Here is a 25,991-nt window from a genome sequence, read left to right on the forward strand (position 1 = left end):
GCAGAAAGAGAGACCAGACTAGAAGAACAATCAGATGTGTTGAGCTCTGGCTGTGCCCCTCCCTTGCTGAATGGAGACCACAGCAAGTTCAGGATGGGGCCATTGCCTTTGTTTTTCAGAGCCTGATCTACACAAAGCACCAGAGCACCATGGCTACAGGAAGCTGGACAGTTTGTACAGATGCCCTTGAACCAGTTTAAACTGGTGTGGACAAATGTCTTTTTCCGGATTCAGCTGCCCCAGTGGAAGAAATTATCATACCAGCTGCTTGCCGCTGTCTGCCTGACAGTGGTTACTGCCCGCTGGGAGCATCCCTTATCCACTTCAGTGAAAATGAGCTGGCGTGCTTAGCAAACATATACCATATAAATTTTGAGGAAAACCTTGCTCATCGTGACTCAAAGGGGTGTACCCATGGGAGCAGCTCACTGCCAGAGCTGAAGGAATAATAACTGGGGACCGAAAGGCATGGACAACGGTGCAGGATGGCTGAGGACAGCCATTACTTTCACCAGTACAGGTGGATCCATAAGCCATATCCCAGAAAAACCTGTGCCTTAATAATCAGAATTCACCCTCTTGCTTGCATAGGTTTGAAAGCAGATTAAACTGCCACAATGGCAATGTAGAGACAAGCCCAGACTGTGCTGGTAGCAGAACCGCTGTGGGAACAGCTAGCCTTGAAGTGAGATCAAATTGCCTCAGAGGGTGCAGGCTGGGCCCATCACAGAATTAGGTGCCAACATCACCATATGGTGGCTTGTAAACCTCACTGAGGGACCGTGTGCAAGATGTGCAGGGCTACTGGAATTATAGCCCCACATCACATCCCTGTGGCATGGTGGGAGTCTATACGTAGCTCTGTACAGAAATGTAGGAGCATAAGAAAGGTCCTTGTATTGGAAGGTAGAGGGTCAGACCACATGGTGGCACAGGAGATATCACAAGATTTGTTCTCAAACCCCCTGTATTTAAAAATGGCTCCTCTTCTATTAACAGAAAGCTTTTTCTTTCCACTCACTGCTAGCCTGCTTCCAGCCCCACGCAGACTAAGAAGGGCTGCCTTCCCTTCTGCCTGCTTGTTTCACTTACCGACTGCTCTAATAACAGCAGTGGTGGGGCTCCAAGCACTGCAGTTCCAGTGGCGTTGGCCTGTTTCCGAGGGCACGGCTCCATCCTGCACTGCCGAGCGTCATCATGTGGAGTCCGTCCGCGCTCCAAGAGTGGGGCAGGCCGAGGGCAGATTGTCTTGGCTGGGTGGCGTGGAGGCCTGCAGGCACACGCTCAATAGCCCAGAAACAGGGGCTAGAGGAAGAGGCTCTTATTCCGGAAGGGAATGGATGCTTTGCTTGCACATCTGAAAGTACATTAAAACAAGATATTAATGACACATCATACTATGGGAAGAGCTTCTCCACTTCAGCTTGACTGGAAATAGCTGGTAAGAAGTGGAAAGAACTGAAAAGTGCTCCCTTTCCTTCAGTAAAAAGGACTCCTTTTTGCCATGGCCCTGCTTTTATGGGGTCACTACACGGTGCAGTCCCACACACCCTCTTCCCCTGCTGCCTGTGGTACCTTCCATCTCCTCTTCTAACACTCGCAGTCTCTCCTGGGAGTTCCTGTTCCCCGCAGCAGCTGACTGTCGGTAGTGTCTCATCGCTTCTGCCAGGTTCTGCTGCACTCCAAGGCCCTTCTCATAGCAAACGCCCACGTGATACCTGCTTTGGGCATCCTAGCCACAGGAGAAAGCACAGCAATCAGCCCCACACGACGGAGAATTGCCGACATCACACAAAAGGAGAACAGAGAGTCTTTAACACCTTCTTTAAAGTTTACTGCTCTATCTTTGGTCACCTTCTTTAAAGTTTACTCCTCTATCCCTCAGACCATATCTTCAGTAATTTAGTCCCTTCTCTGAGCACATAGTGAAGCAGAATTTCTTACCAGCTATCTCTGACTTCACTCCTTCCTATCCCCTTCCAATTAAATTCACTGATTTCCCTCCAACATCCAGGTCTGTGTCATGGGAACAAAGGAACAGCTGTCTCCGCAGACCATCCCAGTTGTCTCAGGGGTCAGAGCTAAGAGGTCTTGGGCAGCCCTGACGGCACCCACATCCTGATCACACCCAAACTCTGAGCACGCCCTGTGGACTGCCCTACGACAATTCACGCAGAAGTCTTGTATAAACATAACAAATGCCAGAGAGGCACTTGCTGCCAAGGGTTGGAAGATGCCCCTTGGCAGCGTCAGGCCATCAGGCTTTCAACACAACAGTGCACCACTGTCTTGCTCAGCCCCACCTAATTATATTCGGGAAGAAATCTCAAGCAGCAGAAATTAAGTCAAGCAAATAAGCACGAGAGAAAAAGCACCTAAACTACTCAGACACATGTAACTGCTGAGAATGAACTAGAAAGCAGAGGATGTCACTGCAGGTGGGTCAGTGAAGCCAACTCCAAACCTGTGATATGTTTACATGTTAGCTGTGCACTTTATCTTTGAGATCCAGTAGGAGGCAAAGGGTGTCATAGATAGAAAGAAAGCAAGATGACAGTCCTGAAGACACTGAAAAGATGGCATGGGCTAGCAGTCACACAGACCTTTTCCAGCAAAAAAGCCAGCAACATAACTTGAGGAGTATGACTGCCAGAAACATGATCTAAACAAGGCTTTGCGAAAAAAAGAAAAGAAGAAAAAAAAAGAAAAAAGGAAGTAAGTAGGAAGTTTTAATAAAGCCATGAGAAAAGAACATATTGCAAGTGTTGCTGTCTGGGATGTAGTTGGTAGAGGAAAGCGAAGAACTCAATGAGTGGGTGCTTTGCAAAATGTTGCAAGTCTCAGTTTATGACAGCAATAAACTTCTTTAGAGATTAGATAAACATGTTGAAGGATTGGCACTTCAGATGTGACAAGAGACAGGGTTAAATAAGTATGAAGTATTCCACTAGCCGTCTCTTATATGATGAACACCTCAAAGACGAGACCACAAGGAGAAGAGATCCCCAAATTAGCATGGCATAAGTGACTGCAATATACTTTGAAATCTGAAGGTCAGACTCAGTTCTCCAACACTCTTTAACACGGTTTTCATATTCTACGCTTGCACGCATAAAATAAGGGAGGATTAAAAAGTGGTAACCAAAGTAAAATGCAGTTCTCTGAAGCACTGTTGTATTTGGAAGAACACTTGTCAGAGTTCTCCCCTTGGCTCTGGTACAGAGCAATAACCTGAGAGAGAAACACTGAACCCATGACTTTTTGTGCCTGTTTTCCCTTTTTTGGAGTTGTAGCTAAATGGTGCCATCCTTGCTTCACCCATATCCAGCAGTCTTTTAACCAACTAAACATAAATTCATACTCCAGGTTAACGGGAAAAGAACACACTCACGGAGCCCTTCTCCCAGCAGAATGTGTGGGGTTACATCCCAGGGAGCCTATGCACAAGCCTGCCACCAAGGATGAGGCTGTGGTACATCCGCAGCCAGCATCCATTGAGAAGCCAGGATGGGGAAAGATGATTGGGTTCTGAGAACTGTCACGGCTGCGACCAAAACATGCAAAACACTGATCTACTGGGGGATACCCCTGGGACCTGCAGTTACCTGCTAGATTTTCTGTTGTTAAGGGCTTACTAGGCATTCAATAAATGACAATCATCTATTTAATGAGATAATTCATTGTTATATTGTGCAGCATACACATCTGACATCAGGCTGGAAGGGAGTCAATGATGCAGCTTATGAGAGATCTTTAGCAGACTTGGAATTAAATACTGTGTCAACCATCATGAACATGATGTCTGAGCTGCTGGGGCTAGTCAGGCCTAGTCTCACCAATGATTTGACAGCGTCTGCATTCTTAAAAGTGGGTGAAAACCGAAGTGGTAAAGCTTGCAAGTGATGTAGTGTCATTTAGAGTGATCAAATTTACTGTAAAGAATTAATTAGAGAAGATCTTGCAGGACAGAGTGGGCAACACAATCACAGAGGAAACTTAGTGTTGACAAATGCAAAGTAGTGCTTATAGGAAGAAATTTGTGAGTCACTGTGACAGTTCTCTGAAACCATCAAGTCACTGCTGAGTGGCAGGCAAAAGGGCAAACAATATTAGGAATCATTGGACAGGAATACAGAACAAAGCAGAGGATCTCATTATGTCAGATCCCTGGCATGTCTCCATCCTGAATCCAGTTTTAGTCCAAGCATCTTAAAATGGTCAAAGGAGAATTTGAAAAATAGAGGAAGACTGACAAGCAAAATGGAACAGCTTAACTACATGGAGAGACAAACTAAACCAGCGCCCTGCAGCCTGCAAAAGAAATGACTCAGAGAGGACATACTAAAGGGCGACAGAATCAGAAGTGTTAGCCAGAAGAAGAGGGAATAGCTATTCATTATTTTCCATTACACAAAAGCTGTGGGAACTGAAGTTAAAATGAACAAGTTCTTCAGAAAAAACTAGCTATTACAATGCAGTGCAAGCTGAAAACGAGTGAACAATGTCACAGTGCTGTAAAGAAACAGAACTGTGGGATGGAGAAACCTGGCTGCAAGACATGGGATGTCATACTTCTACTCCTCTAAGTGCTGGTAAGCGTTCAGGAGCAGTACTATGCCGAGATTGTGGCATGGCCCTTCAAAAAAAAAATAAGCCTGTGTCACTTGGAGAAAGTTCAACAGAAAGCAAGAAAATTGTTGGGGATCTAGACAACATGATGTGTGAAGAGAAACTGCAACAACGGCTGAAGGCTGAATGGAGGTTCAAGTATTTAAATACATTAAAGGTCTCTGCAAAGAAACAGAAATAGTCTTTTCATCCTCTCTATAGAAGGCAAGAAATAAGGGCCAATTTTGAAGAACAGATTCGAGATAGACACAACAAAGTTCTCAAAATGATACAGTAGTGAAAGAGTTTGACTGAAGAGGGTGTAGATGCTCATAATGGGAAATCTGTAAAATTATGCTAGATGAATACAAGCACTGGTGCTGTAAGAACTACTCCAGCCCAGCACGGCTGGTTTCTACATTCATGTTTTGTAGAGTTTGCGCCCCAGGGCCTGCTTCCTCTCCAAGATGCACCAAGGCTCCACTCTGTCCTTTCAGACTCTGCAGTAAAATCCTGACACTTGCTCCCATTTCCAAGAAGCCCTGAAATCTGCCATGATCCCAAACTGAGAACAATCATAGCTTGCAAAGGGATTACTTACGCCATTCTTTGCTGCCAGCAGCAGGTACTTCAGACCTCTCTTTTCTTTAGGTTGCAGCCCTCTCATGTAGAACACTCCAAGATAAGCCTGTGCCTGCAACAAAACCACACGATACAAATCAGCCAGGATTTTCCCCATTAATTATTCCAGTTCTCTTACCCATTTTGCAAGATGTTCAAATGCCAGGGTTACTGCTGCAAGACGGGTGTGCAAAGTACCCTGCTGACAGAAGGGGGGCTGGGCTGTCCTAGAAAAAAAATCAGTCTGACATGCTAAACACAAAAAATCACATTTGATCTGTAGAACTCCACTATATGTGCAGTAACATCACCATACTAACACCGTAAGACCGAGAATATCGTTTCAAACGGCACTGTGGAAATCGGAGCCAGAGAACGGCTCCTACTCGTGAGCTGTCCGTAAGATACAGCAGATGCACTTCCTGGAACAGCGTGCTACATGAGATACAGTCACTGCCAGAACGACTGGCATTCGCAACACAAGATGGCACATGCCTAAATGCATCTCCTAAAGAGTGGGAAAGGAGGGCATGTGGATGAATCATCTTGAAAAGTCAGAGATACCATATGAAGATCTGTTCTTATTCCAAGCATCTCATGGAAGTTCCTCCACCAAAGCAACCTGTACTCTTGGAATTGAGAGGAGATGAAACACAGAGCTACATTTTCAACTGTAGGTCAGTTTTCCTAAGTCAATGATCTAATCTAGGTGTCTAATCTAAGAGTTACATTAAAAAGCCCAACAGCAAAACAGACAACCAACACTGCTGACCCAGTGGGTACCTAGCTGCCTCCCATGTGCAGGCAGGACTGTCTCCCATACACTGTCAGAAGTATAAATACGTTGGAAGAATTTTGCTTCCAGTCCCACAGACGCTGCTTTCTAGGATGGCTTATGGTTCAAATCCTTTACACAGGGTTCTCTGCTGGCTCTCTCCTATGAACCCCCATGCTGTGGACGCTAACCTCTGTAATGCCGGCCATTGCTGCTTGCTCCAGGAAAGTCACTGCCTTCTGATGCCTGTCCCATTCATTTTCAGGTCTGTGGCATAAGAGGTATCTAGCGTAGCGGTACTGTGCCATGGGGTGACAGCTGCTGGCTGCGTGGTAGTAATAAAAAGCTGCCTGGAAAAAGAGAAATACACTTGTGTGATTCAGGTAATACATGCCCTCAAACATGACATGACTCCCCTCTGGCCAGGACGAGCTTAACCTCTCTGTCTAGATCTATCATAAGCTGCCCACGCTTACCCCAGCAGCTCTCCCACACCTCCCTGCTGAAGAACATGAGATTGTTTAAGTGAGACAGTGGACTGCGACTATACGAGAACCCTCTAACCACCCTGCCTTCTCTAGTCAAAACTCCCTGTGTTGAAGGGGGTGGCACCGGGCCAACAATACCAAAGCTTAGTCTGTGCCAACGGGGATCTGCACAATTACTCGAAACAAGCTGCCTTTGCAGATCTTTCCAGCTACACAAGATCCTGACTACGGCCAGCACGCACTAGGTGGCAGGCTGTAGTTAAGGTACCCACACTGGACAGCTTGAGATGTAAAGAAGCCCTCGGATGTGCAGTGGTGTTTTAAACACAGTAACATGACAGGTTTCTCCTTGGTACTCTCCTGGGTGCTAGTGGCACAGCCTGTGTACCTACGAGAAGACCTCAGAAGCTATGAGAAAGGAGATTTCAGGAGCACATCCCTGCGGGGATCTATGACGCTGAAGCCAGCACTGCAAACCCGCAGTTTATATTATTTCCAGCATTTTCTAATGAGACTTCAGAGACTGTCACAGCCATGCAAAAGGAGAAAAGCGCCTGTGCGCCCAACAAAGACCACCCTCCTGGTCTGTGCTGCACATAGACAACCCTACAAGCCGTGGATACCTTTTCCAAGTCTTTTTCCGTGCCTCTGCCGTGCTCGTAACACAGACCCACATTGAACTGCGCTTTGCTGTAGCCTCGATCTGCTGCCAGTTTGAAGCAGGTATAGGCTATCCTGTAATGGCCCGCTCTCATACTTTCAATCCCTGAGAAGAACACAATGTAAAAACAGGGGAAAAGAAAATGGACAGAAGGCAGCTTCAAATGCAGCAACCTCCCCCACAGCTACTGGGCCTTCCTTGGCCCATGCCAAGTGCTCCGGTCCACTTCTGGCTGGCTCACCAACCCTCATTCCATAGGACCAAAGTTTTCACAGGAAAAATGGCAACACTGCATTTTAGGAATTTTTCTAGTCTCATTGCAAAGAAGGATCACGGGCTAACACAACGTATGGTTTGCACAGAAGCAGCTTGCTTTTTTAGTGCTGCAACTAGTGGTGTATATAGGACAGGGATTTTTTTCTTAGATCATTGCATCTTCCTTCAGCTCGTCTTAGAGTTGCAATTCTGCAATTGCTTTTTCAGCTTGCCAGAAAGACTGAGATATCAGACAATGAAAAAAGATACAAGGATATGATGGTTCGTGTTGCAAAAAAGACCGAGATGGCTTAATTTCCAACTACAGATGTCAGGACAACACTGCAGGCTTCAACCAAGCCTGGATTTAAATATGCTGATATAAATCAGGTGGCAGGATAGGACAAAGGGCAATAAATCTCTCAAAGCACAGTTGAAATTGCTGAAAGGAGGCTTCAGCTTGGGTATATGCCATCTCTGCCTTCACACAAGACCTGCAACAATTTGGAGGTCCTCCAAAAAGAGAAATGTGTGGTTTAAGGACAAAACAAATCCAAGTCCACATTACCGAGGATATTCAATGCAATGGAAATGTCAATCCGGAAAATCTGCTGCAACTGGAAAGCAGCTTCCTCTAAACGCCCTCGCTGAGCTGGGTCACCCTGAGGAGTTAAAGAGGAAAGCTATTAAGACAGCAAAAACATACAAACCCTATAGAAGATTCTTTCTTGGAAACTGAGCAGTGAGACACATTTGTACTGTACTCTAGTTATCAAGAGGGTGACGTAATCTGGTGTCAAGTGTCCACAAAAAAATCTCCCTTTCCCTCACAGCCATCCAGTTAGGGAAGCTGTATGGACATTGCTCGCCTCCCCGCTGGCCAAGGAGCTTGGTGTAGCCTCTTGGACATCATCAGACCTTTCAATTTAGCAAATACCTGATACCACTCATTAACTCCCCACTTCAGAAGTAACAATAGCCCTTGGTCACCCTCCTGCATCATGTCAACAGCACAACCAGTCTCTGTCAAACATGCATTGACATATTTGTATATGCTTTACACAATTCAAGATGAGCCCACACTGTCAGCTTACTGAACGCTGTACGCTCCTAATAAAATCCTGCACAGCAGAGACAATGTCTTTTCTTTCTCAGGAACAAACAGTATTTTTTACTTTACCACAGCTCTGGGAGGTGGGAGGAGGATTAGCCTGGCCTGCAGCTTTAGCTTCCAAGCTTGCATACAAATTTAGTGCCATCGAGTGGCAGCAGTGCTCACTGCACAGGAGCCGAGATGCCTCCGCACTTGGGGAAGTCATGGAGCAAAAATGTCCCTTGCCACCCAACAGCTTTACTGCTCAGCCAGCACTCAGAGCTGCTCACAAGAGGGCAAGACACGGACCAACTCCCCTCCTCTCCCGAGAGCCTCCAGAGACCTGCCCCATGACCTACGAATGAGCCAGAGACTCTCCCCATGGGCCCTGCAGAAGTGGTACCTCCTAGGATGGGGAGCTCGACGCTCACCCCCTCAGCAGACCAAGCGAACGCCTTTCTGGTGGGGGAGCAGAGGTCACTTCAATGTCAAAGAGAGGATCCCACTCTGTTAAATACTGAATTTATCTCCACTCTGTTCACAGTGTCCTTGAGCAATTGCTCAGCTGACTGATTTTTAAAATGGGGAATTGTCTGCACCTAAGACTGTGAATTGTGAGGAATTAGCAGGTTTAATCACGACAAGAACAATAACATAATTTACAGCCTTGTGACTCTCAAGCTGATGCACCCTCTTCAAGACCAAAGTGTCTTCCTCTCTATAAGAGACAAGAGCCAGTCCTGATTTGCAGCTTTAGGAGGAGTGACACCACCTTCTCCAGTCATGGGTTGTCTGGTAAAAACCAAAATAGCAACAGCATGTAATCACCTATTGAAAGATTGCATAAAAATGCAAATACACAAGAACAGACTAGGGCTACTGCATAGGGATTTTTTTTGTTTGGTGGGTGGGTGGGGGTTGCCATTTTCTTTCAGTGCTTCTCTACTAGCACTCCTGTTACACTGACACCTTAAAGGATGGCGATGCCAGTTTGTAGTTCCTGGAACTTTGCTCTGGCTAAAGCAGAGGGCAGCATATCACATCTCTCTTTCTCCTGGCCTCCAGCTGTGCAGGGCAGAAAAGTGTCTTGCGTGTGAGTGGGTTGCTCAGGCTGTGCTTGGGGTCGCATTGAGATGTCCTCCTGTAGGGAAGGGGCCTCGGGTGCAAACGGAGGGTGCAAAAAACAAAAGCATACCTTTGCACTGCGGAGAACTGGCTCCAAGCTGGAGCTCTCAGGGATTTGGAACTCCCCTACATTAAAAGACAAAAGAAGAAACAAAGCAAGGTTAAGTGATGCCGTACCTTCACCTCTTCCTCCTCTTCCCATTCTCTCTACTCTACAGCTCTTTCCTAGAGGACCAATCGCCCATCCAGTCAGGGACATTAAGAACAGAAGGAACACCGACCAATCTGACCTTTGTATCAAAAGCAACCAAGTGTCACATGAATAGAGTCCTGTAATCTGCAGTTGGCTAATGCACCTCCTCCAGAAAGGCCCCCAGTCTTGATTTGAAGACACCAAAAGGCAGAGAATCTCCCGCTTCTTCTGAAAGTTTTTTCCAGCAACTTGTAATTGCTGCTTTAAACCTCTGCGCTTCATTTCAAATTAAAATACATCTGGTTTCTGCTCCCAGGTGCTGGCTCTTCTAGGCTTTTTTTCTCTTTACTAAAAAGCCCATTCTCCTTTTGATAGTCCTGATAGGACTAATCAACCCCTCTTGATTCCTGTCTGTGATTCTAAACAGACCATGCTGTTCATGTCTTTCAAATGAAGTACTTTTCTGCCCGAGCTGATTAATTTTATGACTTTTTGCCACTATTCCTGAATTTTCAACATTGTTATTGAAGTGCGGACCCTCTCACCAGTGTTCACAGGAAGGGTAAAATTGCCTCCTTATTTGAATTCGTAACTGCCTAGTTTGCATGTATCAGAACGGTGCTCCTATTCCCATTGCCCAGGGCATCCCACCGAGATCTCACACTTAGGTGCTTGCCTCCCTAGCTCCTTTTCCAGGTAATTTCTTTCTAGGGTACAGTTCTGCTTCTGCACGGGGATGATCAGATGTGCTATTCCAGCTGCATCGTATGCAGGCTTAGGTTATCACCCCAATGTGCCCCACTCGCTCATCGCTGCCCTCTTAGATATGCTGGCACAACCACGTGTTCAGCCACTATCCGACCGGTTTCGGTCAGAATTATCTAACGAAAACATCTACAGCAAAAGCTAAGCCACCTTGCTCTTAACAGAATTGTGCTGGAAGTGATTACACAGGCATTTACGCCAGCTACTGTAAGAGGATGGTGACCTCCAGCAAAGAGGACAAACAGGTGAGGGCTGACTGAGGCCAATTATTTTTAACCTGAATCACCATAAGCAGCTGGGTCCCACTGGGCACCTAACACCAGGTGCTGACACCTGCATCACCTCAGGCCAGAGCTGCTAACACAAGAAGTAGCTGTGCCCTCCCCGTGTCTCCCCATCTCCCTCTCAAGCTGCGTGGCTGCAGAGCAGGGAGCTGATACGCGTAAAAAAATCAGTCCTTTTGGGGGCCCAGGTCCTTGATTCCTGGCGCTATACGGCTACACAAGCCCTTGTGCTGGCACAATGGCAGGAACGAGTGTGCAACAGGCAGGATTGCTTCTTGCAGTGCCTGCATGGTCTTACAATGCACATGAAGCCGTGGCCTATGTTCTGGCTGCAGCCTCATTATTCCCAAATAAATAATTCCCCTCTGGCTGTATTAAAATGTATTTTATCTGAACAAGCCCCACTCACCCAACAAGCAAGATCGCTATGGCAAACACAATTTCTGTTCATCATTCCATCAAAAGTAATATAATCTGTGAATTTATTAGTTGTGCTTTACATTTATTTTCAGATCAGGCATAAAATTATCTGATCTTTCTCACCGTAAGACTCTTACCTCTTGTTCAGGTATCTCCCTCATCATATAATTTGTTTTTTTGCCATACATAAAAGAGCAAGTCTCATGAAAAAAACTGTCTGTATTAAAAATTCTCCCAACTATTTGTTTAAACAACATTAGTACATTCATGCTTTTAAGAAACTTTACATTTGGCACAGACATCTACTCCTAAATGAGAGATTCGTCATTTACTAAGAAAACATGCTGTAATTTGGGCAAACCATTACCCCATGAAAAATAAACAGAAACTGATTCTGAATTTTATCAGCCTGCAAAACTGTCTCATGCCCCTCTCCCACTGGAAATCCCTCCTCACTCAAATCCCAGTAATCTCCCCAGATGAGAGTCACCACTCCTGGAGAGCATAAAATCATTTGGAAGAAAACACAGGGACCAACTGACCGTGACACCCAGTGCCATCTCCTGAAGGACCAGACTATTGAATTCTCTCGGAACTCACCTTCGAGGCTGGGCAAGCCTCACATCAAAACTCTTCAGGGATATCATGATCTTTAAGACTTGCCTGTTTCAGAGCAGCTGCCTCAATACCAGGCACACAATCTAAAAGCAACGGTTAGGTTCCTTCAGCAGTAAACGGAGAAATAAAAGTACCCCCCCAGCAGCAAAGAATCCCATCCCACTTCAGCAGAATGAGAAGATCAGCTTAGATTAACCTTCAGACTGTCATTAGGTAATACAAGTTCACTCCAACGGTTTGTTCGTATTTCCCAAAGAATGGTCAAGCTTTAGCAGAACTTCATAGGAACTAGGCTTTAAACATATTCATTGCTATATTACACACACAGAACCATGCTAAATTATTCTTAAGGTTGTATGTTCAAAGCACACGAAAGCTGGGAATAGCACAGTTGGAATTTTCTGTGCAACTTTATTTCTACTTCTTCAAATGTGTGCTATGGTGTAACATGAGTATGCCTCCTTTTTTCCATGCAATCTTGCAGCAGTCAGTGTACTGGATGCCCAATGCTCACATGTTCGGCAGCTAATAAATATTTGGTATTTCCCCACTGTTCATCCTGTACTAATCAAATGTTGCTCGAAGCTAGCTCCAAATGAAGAATTAATAATCTTCTCATAGACAGTCTAGATTGCTCATCCCAAAACATCCAAACGCTTCATAAGAATGAATTCACAACAAAAGCTGGACAAAATCCAGGATTTCTGCCTCATGGAAAATTTTAGTGTTTCCAGTTGGTTTCATTGTGCTTTGAAATGAAAACACACTTTTGAAATGTCTGTAATCTCAGAATTGAAATAACGAATTTTACAGTTCTGCCAGGGGTAAAATACAACTCCCCAGGGCAGCATTCAGCTGCTATAACACTGAGACTGGCTGTAATCACCTGCTCCTTCACTATGTGCCTTTAACTTTCGGCAAAAAAGCTTCGTGTGAGGCACGAATTGCATGAAAAAAATAGGATGGGATCATGCAGCTGAGGACTTGCTGATAGTAATATCCAGAATGCTATTTTAAAGCAACTTTTAAATGAATTTCCTAAAGTTTTCTTTTTAAACACACTATAAGTAATAGATTCTATCATGTTGGGTTATTTTAAAACTGGAACGGCTCATCTGCAGAGCTGGGGTGTTTGGATCCATCACAAAGATCTTTGCCACTTGAGGTAATGAAGTAGCTGACAGCAGTAACAGATTGTCACTGTACATGTAGACCAGCACAAGCAAGTCTGGAAATTAACTGAAACACTGAAAGAAAGGGTGAGGACGTGGAAATCTCTCTAGAAGGTCCTTTGCCATTGCTGGCAACAGCAAACTGAAGAAGTGAAGGTACATTCTGCTCCACTCCGAGTTCTGGAGGTCTGTTCTCTAATGGCAAGACTGTACTATCAGATTCCCCTGCATCATCTGCCAGGCGTCTGTCCTTCCCTTCCTTCTGCTCTCCCCAGCTTCTTGCTGCATTCCAATTTAGCCAGCCTCATTCTCCTTCAGTAGTTAAACACCAGAAAAAAAAAAAAAATCCTAAACATTAGGCAGCTTTTTCTGTAGAAGGCAAAACATACTCTGAGAGAAAGGTATCACCAAGGCATCACCAAGCTTCACTTTAAAACATTCCACACAAAGATTCACAGGACTTCTCACATTACAAAACTATGCATTTTTTCAGGCTCTCCAGTGAAAATTACTGAATCTCTTCACCCTGACTTTTCTCAATAAATTCTCACAAAATGGATGCACAGCATGATGTGAAAATGTAACCTGAGGACTTATGTACTGAGCAAAATCAAATTATTTCTGATATATATTATCTCTGACAACTGACATTTGTAGACGCTTGTGTAAGGAACAGGGATTATAAAGTCATGCTTTTCCTGGCAGAACTTTCCAGCAATCAGCTGTTCTGTAATCTTCTGAGCGGGAGGTTTCAGCTGGACCAATTAAGTTTAATTGGAATGTGTAATTTTACCTAATCACTTCTTGGAACCCATTTATACTTCTGGCCTGTAGCAATGAGTTCCACAATTTACCTGTGCGCTGACCAAAGAGGTACTGTCTTTTGCCTTCTTTCAGACTCGCTCCCCGATCGTTTCTGTGCTGCCTATTAATATGTGTACTATGAAAAATGTTGTCCCTATTCATCTTCCCTCAACACTTTCAGTTTCACAGAGTACTAGCACACCCTCTGCCACTTCTTTTTTAAGCTGAAGAGTCAGTCTGTATTGGTATGTAATTGTCTCCTTGTCATCCTTTTCTATGCCATTTTTGTTACTGTTTTTAAGACAGTGTGTCTTTTCCTTAAGTGTTCAAGATGTGGCTGCATCACAGATTTACACAAACCTACGATACCATCTTGTCCTCAGTTCCTTCCTTTACAATAATTAACATTTAATTGGCCTCACTGCTGCTGAGCACTGACTCAACCTTATCAAAAACATATCCACAGTGACTTTAAATGTTCCCTGTGCAATATAATGATTAATTTGACACTCCTCATTCTGTACGTGTATTTACAGTTACATTCCCCTGTGTATACTAATTTAACCTACCTTGGGATTACCCTTCTTTTAGTTCTTGTGCAACCTTTTGCTGTGACTTTCACAGCTGACTGTCCTGAATAATTTTGTACCATTTGCTTCTTCTGTCACCTCACTCGTCACCTCTTTTTTCCAAATCACTGCTGACTGTGCTAACAGAACAGGTTTCAACAAAGGACTCAGGGGAATCCACCAGTAACAGCTCTCCACTGTGAAAACTATTTCTTGTATTTTAAGGAGTTACTAGCCCAAGAGTAGCCCCTCTGTCTTCCTTCACATCAGCTTTATTTCTCCAAACAGCTTTTTTTTTAGGTCCTGGCTGAAAGATTTTCAGAAAGCTAAAAGCTGGATAATCGTGCTCCACATGCCTGTTGACTTCTCCAAAGAACTCTTAACAGATTTACAACTCTCTTAAGTCTCTGCAATGGAGCAAGCTGGCCTGAGAAATGGCTTCCTAAATCCTTCCAAGACCTTTGATTCTTTGATATAGCATGCTCATCCAGGTATCTAACATCTCTATTCTATAACACAGTTTCTATCAACTTAGAATTACCTTTTTTGCAGTTTTGCGGCTCAAACAATCCCCCCCTTTTCAAAAGCCAGCACCCAATTTGTCAGCGTTCATTCTTCTGGTCATACAGCAGATTTAAGCACTGGATTACATACCATCATTAGAGGCTCAGCAATTTCATAGCTTCTGAAGAACATCTGAACAAAGAGCATGTGGCCTTAGTGACTTCTCACCGTTCAATTTATCAGTTTGCCTAAAAGCTCCTCCTTTTGACTCTCAGTAGGAAACTGTTTGTCAGACACAGACACACATTCACTCCTGAATGTTCAGCTGTGCCAACTGAAGGCATCACTGTCTCCACTTATTCCCTGCCACTTCTCCCAGAGGTCCATGTCCAGTAATCTGCCAGCAAGGCAGTGCGTTCGAGTGCTTCTTAATATGCTTCAGGCAAAAGCAGATGGGTTAAACAGTCTAATTGGCAGTTTAGGTAAATTAACCTGGCTGTTTTCCTGGAGCTAATTAGGAGACATGGAAACAAAATGCTCCATTTGCCAACTGATGGGAATGGTAACCTCTGGCAGGAGATGGGTTTGATAAGCAGTGACGGGCAATAGCTTAAATCAGCCCAGAAGAAAGCCAAAAATCTGGAAGAAAGCAAACAATGGGGAACCTCTCTGGCCTTTTCTGCAACACCTTATGTCATGTAGTCAACATCTGTGGGACTGATTTTTACATACCTCCTCTACACCACAATCATGTGTTGTTCACCTTTCTACTTGCTCCAGCAGGCTTCCTGCTTCTCACAGTTTTCCTGAAGTGTTTATACATCTAATAAGTAGCCCTGTTGTAGGCCTCATCTGATCTTCCTTGATATGACTTTTAAATTTAACAAGTAGGACATGCTTTCCTGGATAAGACTTCAGTTTTTTTGAGGTATATCTTCCTATTTTTATAAAACTCATTTTAATAAGAATGTCTTTGATACCTCCTTCCGCTGTCTTATCTACAGCATAAGTGCTCGGATATACGCTCTCATCTTCCAGGAAGAAAAAAATTCCTTTAGTTTCACACCATGTACACAAGTCTCCCAGATCACTGGTGCAGTATTCACCTAAATCCTTCTGGCTGCAAACATCTGCCCACAGTAAAAGAACAGAAACTGGATGCTGTAATGAGGTTGCTAAGGCAGACCAGTATTGGTAAAGCTGATGTCACCTGCACAGTTACAGCGCGGGCTCCTCCCTGCCTTCGGGAGCTTTTTTCCTCCTGTCTCTGGACTGCTGATTCATCTCTCTGAAGTTCTGTCTTTCCACTCTAACCTATCTCCTCAAGTGTCGATAAATGGCTATACACTTCTTGGCTCCTAGCTTTGCCTTGGGGAAACTCAGAGGCTCAGAAGTCCTTCTGCCACGAGTATCCTACCCCGCAGCACATTGCACGTACCTACTTCTGCCCAGGGCTGGCTCTCTCCTTGCCCTGAGGGGATGCCTGAGGATGAATCCTCTGGTACAACCTCTGGACTTCCGTTCTGCAGGAAGTGGGACCCCAGCTGCGCACTGGGACAGCTGGTTGAGGCTTCAGTCACCGCTGAAATACAGAGCGCAAACCAGTTCCTGTTAGCTGTGCAGTGTCTGCTTTAGGAGACAACACCAAACCGTGTATCTACCCAGCGTCCTTCTCTGCTCTGACCACAAAGCCAAGCAGGAGGAAAGTTCAGGAAGCAGAGACCAGAACAGAAAACAAAGGTAAGGGCATGCGGGATGCAAAGTGGGATTGCACCAAATAGTTAAGAAACAGCGAGATTCCCCTGACAGATACCAGCCCTCACTCTCCCCAGACAGCTTGAAAGCTAGTTGTCAGCTTCTCACAACAGCTCTCTTCCAGTCTTAATTAACATATCATGAGGCAGAAATCCTGACCAACAGCCGGGCCCTCCCACAACCCCTTCTCACAAGCCAGAGCTGCTAACCTGTTTGCTGAGAGGGCAACGAAGAAAGCCAGAGAGACCTGTGCTCTCTCCTGGCGTCCGGCAGCGACCTCAGCCATGAGATCTGCCTGACCAGCTGCAGAAGCAGCGCGCCGAGTGCTCCCTGAAGAAAAGCAAACGCAAGTCAAGGAAAACTGCCCCACTCCCTCTTTCTATCCCGATTCCATTCGGGAGTTCGGCCGCAGCTCCGTTTCGGGGAGCCCTCCCACCACGGCTCCCCTCCCGGGGGCTCCCGCAGTGCCTGCTGCTCCCGTCCCCTCTCACGCCCCGCCACCCCCCCAGCCAGGGGCACCGGCCCTGCCCGCTGCTCCTCACCCAGGTGACAGCCTCCAGCACGGAGTACCGGGGCACCAGGCCGGGCAGGGGCTGCTGCCGTCCTCCTCGCTCCCGGCCATCGCGGGGCCGTCCATCCTGACAACGGGGCGCTCTAAAACCACCAGAAAACACCGACACCGTGAAGCCACAAATCAGCCCTCAGACCCACCCCCCCCCCGCCCAGCAGCGCCCTGAGGGCAGGGGGAGGCCCCGCTCCCGCCGCAGGCCAGCGCCGCGGCCCGGCGGGCTGGGCCCCGGGCCGGCCCGCACTCACCGCTCGGGGCTGGGGCCGCGGCCGTCGGGCGGCTCGGCGGCGCAGGCGGGGCGGGCGGGGGGCGGCCAGCAGCGGCCGAGGCCGCGGCCCAGCAGCAGCCGCCACATCCCGCCCGCGGCACCATAGAGAGGGCGCGTTGCCGAGCGACGGCGGCCTGGGCCATAGAGAGGAGGGAGCGGCCGAGGGGATCGGCTAGTGCCGGCGGGACTCCCGCGGGGCGGAGGCGGCGACGGCGGCCCCCACGCCAGGCTACGTGGAGAGCGGAGGCCGCAGGGGCAAAGCACCGGGGAACGGTTGCAAGCGGTCTGAGCGCACCAAACGGGTAGGGATAGAGCGCCGCCATACCATAGAGAGGAGCCAGAGCGGCGCCCGGCCCGCCCCCCGGCGGAGCGCGGGAACGAAGCGGCGGCCGCCGCGCCCCGGGAAGGGCCGTGGCTGAGGGGGGCCCGTGTGGGCCCCGGGGCGCCCCTCGGGGGTCGGGATCTCTTGTAGGCCCAGCGGGTGCCGAGGGGGTTCCCTGAAGGGCCGGGGGGTCCCTTGTGGGTCTGGGTGTCCCGGGGAGGGTCCCTGCGGATCCGCTGTAGCCTGAGGGGTAAATCCCCCTTGGAAAGCACAAGCAGGTGGGGGCAGCCGATTGTGCTGCAGGACTGGGGTTCCTGTGAGGAGTCCCTGAGCCCAGAGATGAGCCCTGGGGGTGAGGACTTAACACGTAGGGACCAAATTAGCAGTAGGGAGTGCTGAAGTATACCTGAGCCTGTGATTACGGAATAAACGGTCCCTTTTCCTAATCCAGAATAGCCTGCAGCAGCAGGGTAGATGGACATTGGAGTGCACTGCAATGGGTTAGACAAGAAAAAAATAGCATACTGCAAAGTACTTTTCTTATAGCAAGAAAGTAATTTCAGGTGTGATCAGAAACTCAGTCGGTTAATCTTCCCGTAACCAGTGATGTGATTAATTCTATTTGGGAAACGGGTATATATGCAAAACATTTGTGAATGGAAATGTGTAAAAAATGCATTAAGATGCGGTTACGGTTTGGGTTGTGTATGAACCTGCATCCACGTCTTGTCGGCAGTCAGCCTGATCTTGTGATTGATCGTGCTCGTGCTCGCAGAGGACTTCCTTGGCTTATATCTGCTGCATGCCTCTCTGTTTGTTTCAACAGTGTTGCAACAGGAGATGGCAGAGTTCCCAACCGAGAGCGTGGCGTGCCAGGGTGAGAAAAAGATACGCTTTATATTCTCCTTACCCTAGTGGTTTCCTTCAGGAGTATGAATATTGCCGCCCCTGTGCTCGTTCCAGCTGAACAGTGTACTTTCATGTTTATTTCTTCGTTCCATAGGCACAGAAATTCTTGGTCATTCTGGCAGTTTGTCTCTCTTTCCAGAATATGGTTTTCTCTTTGCTGGTAATTCGTGTTATGGACTCGTAATTCTTGTTCAGTATTATCTGTGCTTTATGCTTGGCTGGCTGCAAGTTTAGCTCTAAGTGTGGCTTTCCAGGAGATACGTAATCGCTCTCTTTCATCAGCCTAAACGCTTGCTTTAAACTACCGTCTTTCTTTTGGTTTTCCATAGCTTTTACTTTTTTTGTAGCGTCACATGGGATACAAATCCTTTATCCTTTTCACCCCAGATTTGGCTTAATACTTTAATTACAAAGTAATTTAGTTGCCTGTTTTAGTAAATGTGGCTGTAATTGTCTCATGTTAGTAGACTGGTATTTCCTAAGCTACTACAGTTTGTTTGGGGATGAAAATTACACACAAAATAGAAATATCAGCCTCTCTGCTCTATAATCTTGCCTTAAACTTGCTCATCAAGTTGATATCAGTAATTAATGCTCCAAAAACTTACACTGCATTTGTTGGTATTGGTTCATCCAAGATCTTCTCAGCTAATCACTGTATTTTAATGCCCTTAGTCCTAGTTTCAAGTCCCCAGCCGTTTGGTGTGCGATACTCTCTGTCTTTTCTGCAACCGGCAAGTCAATAGCAGAGCTAATCTGTTTTGATTCATATCCTGAGGATGCCACAGGAGTTGAATGACGTCAGTTGTGCAGTTGCTGTGCGTTTGTGTCTTTTACATTGGAGAAGGAAAACAGCTGAAGGAAGATGCGACGAGAGGGAGGTTCTGAGAGATGAGGAAGGGGACCGCCCAGAGCAAGAGCAAAGTTGAGGTAGCGAAGATCAGAGACGTAGGCTGGTGTGGAGTAACGTGGCTGAAGGAGTAAATGTAGAGAGAAGTGACTCGAGCTATGCAGGTGGGACAGCGCGTGCTGCGCGAGGGCCGCTTCTTGTGTCTTTCCAGCTCAGCTAGTTTGCGTCCTTGCAACTTGCAGTCAGGGAGTGGAAAGGACATTGAGAAGGAAGAGGCGAGAAGCCATGAGGAATTGCTGCAGGTGCAGAGTGTCTTGCTACAGCTTTTCTGACTGTTGGTGGTGGTATTTTGTTCCACGCACCCAAGGGTGCTGAGGGAAGCGGCTGATGTCATTGCAGGGCCACTTTGAAAGGTCACAGTAATCAAGAGAGGATTCTGATGACTGAAAAAGGGCAAGCATCACACAGGCGTTCAAGAAGGGTAAGAAGAAGGATTGGGCAACTCTAAAACACTCTATTTAGCCTGAGTCTCTGGGAGGTGACAGCACACCTTCTCCTGGAAACTTTGTTTTAAGCAGGTGGAGGACAAGAAGGTGATTGGGAACAGCCAGCATGGATTTGACAAGAGCAATCACGCCTAACCAACCTGATTGCCTTCTGTGATGAGACTGGCTCAGAGAACAAGGGGAGAGCAGCGGGTGTTGTTTACCTTGACTTCAGCAAGGCCTTTGACATGGTCTCCCATAGTATCATCTTACCAAACTGGTGAGGTATGGATTGGGTTAAATGGACTATAAATTGGACGCAAAATTGCCTGGACTGTTGGGCTCAGGGGACAGTGATCAGTGGGCCAGCACACAGAGTGTACAAGAAAGGCTGAGAAAACTGTGCTTGTTATCACACAATAATTTTAGGAAAATAAATACTTTGCTCCTTAGGGAAATAAATACTGTGCTCCTTAAGAAACCTATTTATTTTGGTGGAAAGAGGAAACCAGACTGGTTGTAGAAAGCAAGTTAAAAAAAAAGGTCAAAGTTCTAGGAGGTTATACACATTCTGAGGTCTTTTTAAAACCTTGTAGTTGAAAGCTCTCTTTTATTCACTGGTTTAAACACTCATTAATGCCAGTCCCCCCTTAAAGTCCAGGCAAAATCAACATATCACCAAGTTCTTGATTATTTCTTTGAGGCACGCTTGCCACTGGAACTTTATTCTCTGGGTGTTGGAGCTGTTTCCTCTTATCTCATAGCGGTCTTCTGGTAAGTTACGTTTTCACCTGCGGTCTTCTTTTTCTGCATCTTGAGCAAAGTAACTTAGTGGAACATGTAAGCTTTGATACGCAACAGGTTTTTTTTCCTCTAGCCAGAAGTTTATGGCTGAAAAAACCCACCATGTGACTTTGACCAAGTATACTCGAAACATTGTAATTACAGATGATCTAGTTTCACAGCTCACAGACAAAGAAAATGTGTTTGTTTTACTTTATTAGATTTCTTATAATATGTTCATGCAAAAACAAATGTGCGTATACACACTCTGTCAATACTGCCAACTGCAATTTATTAAGTTTTATAAATTTTTTCCACTAGGTCACTGTATTGTTAAACGGACATCAAATGCAGGATCAATGCTAAAGATGGGAAGGCTAAATTTCAAAGTAAACAGTCTCATCTTTCTCTTAATAAGCTTATAAGGGGCATTTTTGAGGAAGTCTTAATTAATGATGGGCCTAAAACCTCTCTTAATGCGGGTGTATTTTTCTAACAAGAAAATAAGAAAGAGAAGGTATTTGGGCATAAGCTGTAGCTCACGCTGCCATTTCGCTCTTCCCTGACTGCTGCAAAGCCCCTCAGTCAGTCATTGTAATCCAGAGCTGAAACTGGGAGCACGTTTTGGGGATATATCTTGTTGCTTTGTGATGAACTTGGAGGCCCTGGGAGAATCTCTTGGTGTTGACAGCCCCTGACAGTAAATGTCACATGAATTCGGAGGGAGCTCGGAGCCTTCTGGTGACTGCTATGAGAAGAGACGTGGTGACAGAAAACCTGATTGATGAGCCATGCCACAAGTAGAGGGAGTGCTGTGTGGTGATTGCCTATAATTGAATAGTCCACGGAAGTTATTTCTGGGTTTCCGATGAACAGTGACATACACTCCAGAAGTGTTTTCACAGGGAAGGCCTGCAGATTTTAACCCTGGTACTCAGCAACTCCCTGTTAACGCAGCGTTTACACACTTTAAAACTTAACCGGCTGTTTTAGCTTCATGCCTAGCATAATAATTAAACGAAACGACAACTGGAGATGGTCAGCCATGCAATTACCTTTAGAAACATTCCTTTGTCAGCTTTTGCCTCCTCTTTTTAGGGCTTTCTCCTTGTGGCTCAGCTCTGTGATCTGACAACGTGGAGACGTTGGTTATCAAGGTTCTTCCCGATTCTGACAATGCGCTCCTCTGACATGGGCTTGTTGCAGCCATGTTAAGCACAGCGGTGATGCTCCTGGCATTAAATGGGAATGTGAGACATTATAGCCCACTCACCCAGCAAAGCATCTGCTCACACTGACCAATTAAATTGGCTTCTCTCTCATTAAAACCCTTGTGCAGACTCTGGTATGTCACAGATCTTTAAAATCTCCATTATGAATTCCACCTTCTTCTGGGTATTTTTAGCTTATACTTGAAGAAATTATTATTGTCTCTTGCACTTAAACATATCAATTTCGGCTCCACAGACATCTCCTCTGGGCCATATTCAAAGACCTGAGCTGACTTGAACTACTGAATCTGTAGGGAGGATTTCAGCACAGCTCTAAGCATTTGGACATTGGAGCCATGTGAGAAGGAAGAGGAAGAGAAATTCAAGCCCTCCCCCCTTCCTTTTGGTAAGTCAGGAGCACATCCCTTGCAGATTTACTTGGTTGTGCCAATTTAATGTGATTTCTTCTGAGGGCCAGGAACCGCTCAAGGAAGGCTGACAGGTTTTATCAACAGAATGGAAACTGAAGTGATAAGGTGAGAGTTATTGACCTGATAACTAACAAACAGAAAACTTCAGTGTCCCTCAAGCTAAATATTGCACTCAGCAGGTAAGTAAAAGATGGCAACAGCTGTGGTCTTGTCACTGAGTGAGAGTGTGTTTTAGTGTGGAGGAGCAGGAGGTGAACTGTGAAAACAAACACATTCAGTTTGCTACAGACTATTTCCCTCTATTACTTTTAATGAGAGCTAAACTCCAAAATGCACAATGGGACAATAATATTTTAGATAGAAGGAACTCTTCGTACAGCTCCTAAATTCTAGACACCCGGTTGCAATTAAAATGATTGTTTGCATATTATTAATAGCTCGCCAGTAGTTTAAGGCTGTTATCAGGTATGGGACCAATTGGTACTAGCCACTGCACTACTGAATGAAAAGCAGGGCTGTCCTTGAAGGAGCTGAGTTAACAACCTGAACCTACAATGCTCAAAGGAGTTTGAAAAATGAGAGAAATGTAAAAAGGCGAGAGGGGCTGTGTTAAAATGCATCGCTACAGAGGCTGGCAAGCAACATGGCTGGATTGCCATAGTCAGATGTTAGTAAATGCTGCCTAAGTGTTTTTTTATTTATTTTAATTCTGAAATTGTAGCGTGGGGAGGGCAGATGGGAAACAAAGTGGAGACCTCTAATGAATTATGATTTAGAAGTAACGGAAACAAAAAGTACTGCAAGTACAGCAGTCTCTTGTTCCTCCTTTTTCTCCTTATATTTTTTCCTGAAAACATGCTGGGATTGCGTATGAAACCTAGCTGTTGCAATTCTCACACATCCCTTGAAATTCTTGTCTGACAGAATATGAAGGCCTTCAGCAGCTGAACAAAAAGGCATGCGACAGAGCTCTTGTACGATGTCTGTCTCCCCTTTCTGGCACCTGGCCTGCTCAGTACAATTGGGAAAGACAAATGGCAAGTGATTGCTTCCTATTCAACTTCTGCATGCTAACTTTGTTTTTCACATGGAAGCAGTTTTGTACTTACCATGTTTGTCATTCTGCCATCTATCTTTTCTTTTTCCTGTTACAGTTGGGGTTTTTTTTGGGGGGGGTGAGGGTACCAGAACCGCACTTGGTATTCAAGAAGCAGATGCACCACGAATTCATACAGTGGCAAAGACATACTTTTCTCTCCTAAGAATTCTAAACTTTTGATTTTCTTTTTTCGACTGCTATTGAGCAATGAGGTGATATATTCATAGAACTAGCTATTATAACGTCAAGATGCATTTCCTAAATTGTGCAAACTAGTTCAGAGCCCATCACTCTGTGTTTAAAGTTAGTGTTGCTTTTCGTGGCTAGCCAGATTATAGTTGTCAGGGCTGAAATTTATCTTCCGCTTTATCATGAGGCTGCTCAGTGTCATGAGATCTTTAAGTTCTCGTAAAAAATATTATCCTAATTAATTTAGGTTTTATCAGAAATCTTCTTCGCTATTCCACCTACTTCTCACATCACTTCTGAGCACCTTGAACACCATGGGCCTTAATCCCCATGGGACTCCACTGATGATCATCTTCCACTGTGAAAACTCATCCTTTAGTCTAATCTTCTTTTTCCAATATTAAACTGTTAACGCTGTGATGTCCTTACCTGTAGTCCCCGGCTGTTTAGTTTGTTTAAGAGCCTTTGATGAGACGTTTAATGTCTGAGGTTTGTGGAAGCTTGGGGTGAGTTGGAAATACAGGGAAAATTTCTCAGCTGGATCTCTGTTATTTACATGCTTTTGACTCCTTCAAAGAATTCCAGCAGATTTAGGAGGCTCAGATTCTTTTTACAAAAGTCATGTTTACTTTTCCTTAATGTGTTACTTTTATTCATGTATTCACTAATTCTGTTCTTTACTAGAGCTTCAGCCAGTATGACTAATATGGACATTAGACTTAGTGATCTGTGGTTTCTTGAATCACCATTGGATTTATTTTTAAAAACTGATTTCTTATTAGTTACCTTCCAGTCCTTTGATAATCGCACCAATTTTCAGTAAAAGGTTACATACTAAGGGTATTAGCTCAGATGATTCATATTTAACATTCTGTAAAAATCTTGTATGCGTATCGTGTGCGCCCAGTGATACGTTGTTACTCATTTTGTCTGGTTTGTAATCTACTCTTAACAGCCGTAAATTAAGACAAGCCTTCTGCGAATGCCTTATAAACAAGATGCTGGTTTCAGAGTTTCTCTGAGATTCTCCAGGCGAACAGAGATTTTTTTATAAAAAAATTTGGGAGTTTTTGTGATGACATTATCTTTTCTGAGTGCTTCTTTCGTACCTGTATAGCTCACTGGCTCTTGCAAGCTTCTTGCTCTTGATGTGTTCAAGAAGGATTTATTACATTTTTTTTATTTCTTTAGCAAACTGCTTCTAAACTCTTTCTTCAGTCTATGTTATTGTGCTTTTACATTTAGTCTGCCAGAATTTATGTTCTTTTTAGTTTTCCTTTTTCAGACACAACTTCAGCTTTTTGCAGGATACCTTTTAACTTCCAACAGCCTCCCTGATCCTGCTGTTTTATGATGCTAGCTTTTTGTTTTTTCTCTCAAGTCTTTTTTGACAGGTTATATGCATTTGCTTTGAGCCTCCAATATAGAATCCTAAAATAGTCTACCTGCCGTCTGAAAACATTTTACCTTTCTGGCTGCCACTCTGAGCGTTGTTTTTGTTTTTTTTTTTTTTAAACAGATTTCCTCACTTCTGAATTCCCTTTCTCTGGAATCAAGCACAACCACTGCATTTGCCAACATTTCTTCATTTCAGAGTACAAAGTCATGAATCAGATAAAAGGATTAGGGGTTTTGGCCTAGTCCAGTCTGTAGGAAGGCTAGAAATATCAGCCATTAACATTTCACTAATGTTAATTTCACTAATTTCATTGACTGAGAAACAGGGTACAAAGTGGTTTGCCAGGGCTGGAGATGGTGGGAATTCCTGCCCTGGAACATCAGCTTCTCTCTCCAACCTACAATAGATAAAATGACTGGTAATTGGGAGAAAAAGCAATCTGGGCTGATTAGTCACCACATCACTGAAGTGTGATACTAACTAGCTTGTGTGGTTTTGGGCAGAAGCTGTCTATACTGTGCTGGTGGGAACCAGAGTGAGACAGAAGAGGCATGCTGGCAATGTCCAGTTCTCACATTAGCGGACACAGGAATGATCCGGTATACGAAGAAGTCTGGAAGAAGTGTGTGAATGCAAGTAGTTCTTTGCTGTGATAGTACTAGAGAACGAGAGCTTAGGCTACTTCATGACTTCAGTTTGCATATAGCAAAATCTTGGATAAGGTCTGACCACAGAAGGACTAAGACTGCAGATGGTAGAGGCTGGTT

General features: G+C 45.2%; 1 protein-coding gene across 2 annotated transcripts in view; it reads right to left on the reverse strand.

The window, feature by feature from the left end:
* The window catches only part of DELE1 (DAP3 binding cell death enhancer 1), a gene marked incomplete at its 5' end in the record, with an annotated part of 20,085 nt that extends 2,452 nt beyond the window's left edge, over window positions 1-17,633 (reverse strand). The window contains 11 exons of one of the 2 annotated variants that reach the window (XM_082324024.1): window positions 1,093-1,357; window positions 1,576-1,732; window positions 5,210-5,302; window positions 6,196-6,354; window positions 7,116-7,258; window positions 7,977-8,070; window positions 9,697-9,752; window positions 16,394-16,537; window positions 16,920-17,040; window positions 17,253-17,364; window positions 17,527-17,633. In XM_082324024.1, coding sequence (XP_082180150.1) covers window positions 1,101-1,357; window positions 1,576-1,732; window positions 5,210-5,302; window positions 6,196-6,354; window positions 7,116-7,258; window positions 7,977-8,070; window positions 9,697-9,752; window positions 16,394-16,537; window positions 16,920-17,040; window positions 17,253-17,364; window positions 17,527-17,633 — 1,443 coding nt within the window. In that variant the 3' untranslated portion in view covers window positions 1,093-1,100. The remainder of the gene's footprint in view (window positions 1-1,092; window positions 1,358-1,575; window positions 1,733-5,209; window positions 5,303-6,195; window positions 6,355-7,115; window positions 7,259-7,976; window positions 8,071-9,696; window positions 9,753-16,393; window positions 16,538-16,919; window positions 17,041-17,252; window positions 17,365-17,526) is intronic. The other variant, XM_082324025.1, reaches the window with a different exon arrangement.
* Window positions 17,634-25,991: the final 8,358 nt, after the last annotated feature.

The sequence above is a fragment of the Platalea leucorodia genome (assembly GCF_965183815.1).
Source record: "Platalea leucorodia genome assembly, chromosome: 11".
Taxonomy (NCBI): domain Eukaryota; kingdom Metazoa; phylum Chordata; class Aves; order Pelecaniformes; family Threskiornithidae; genus Platalea; species Platalea leucorodia.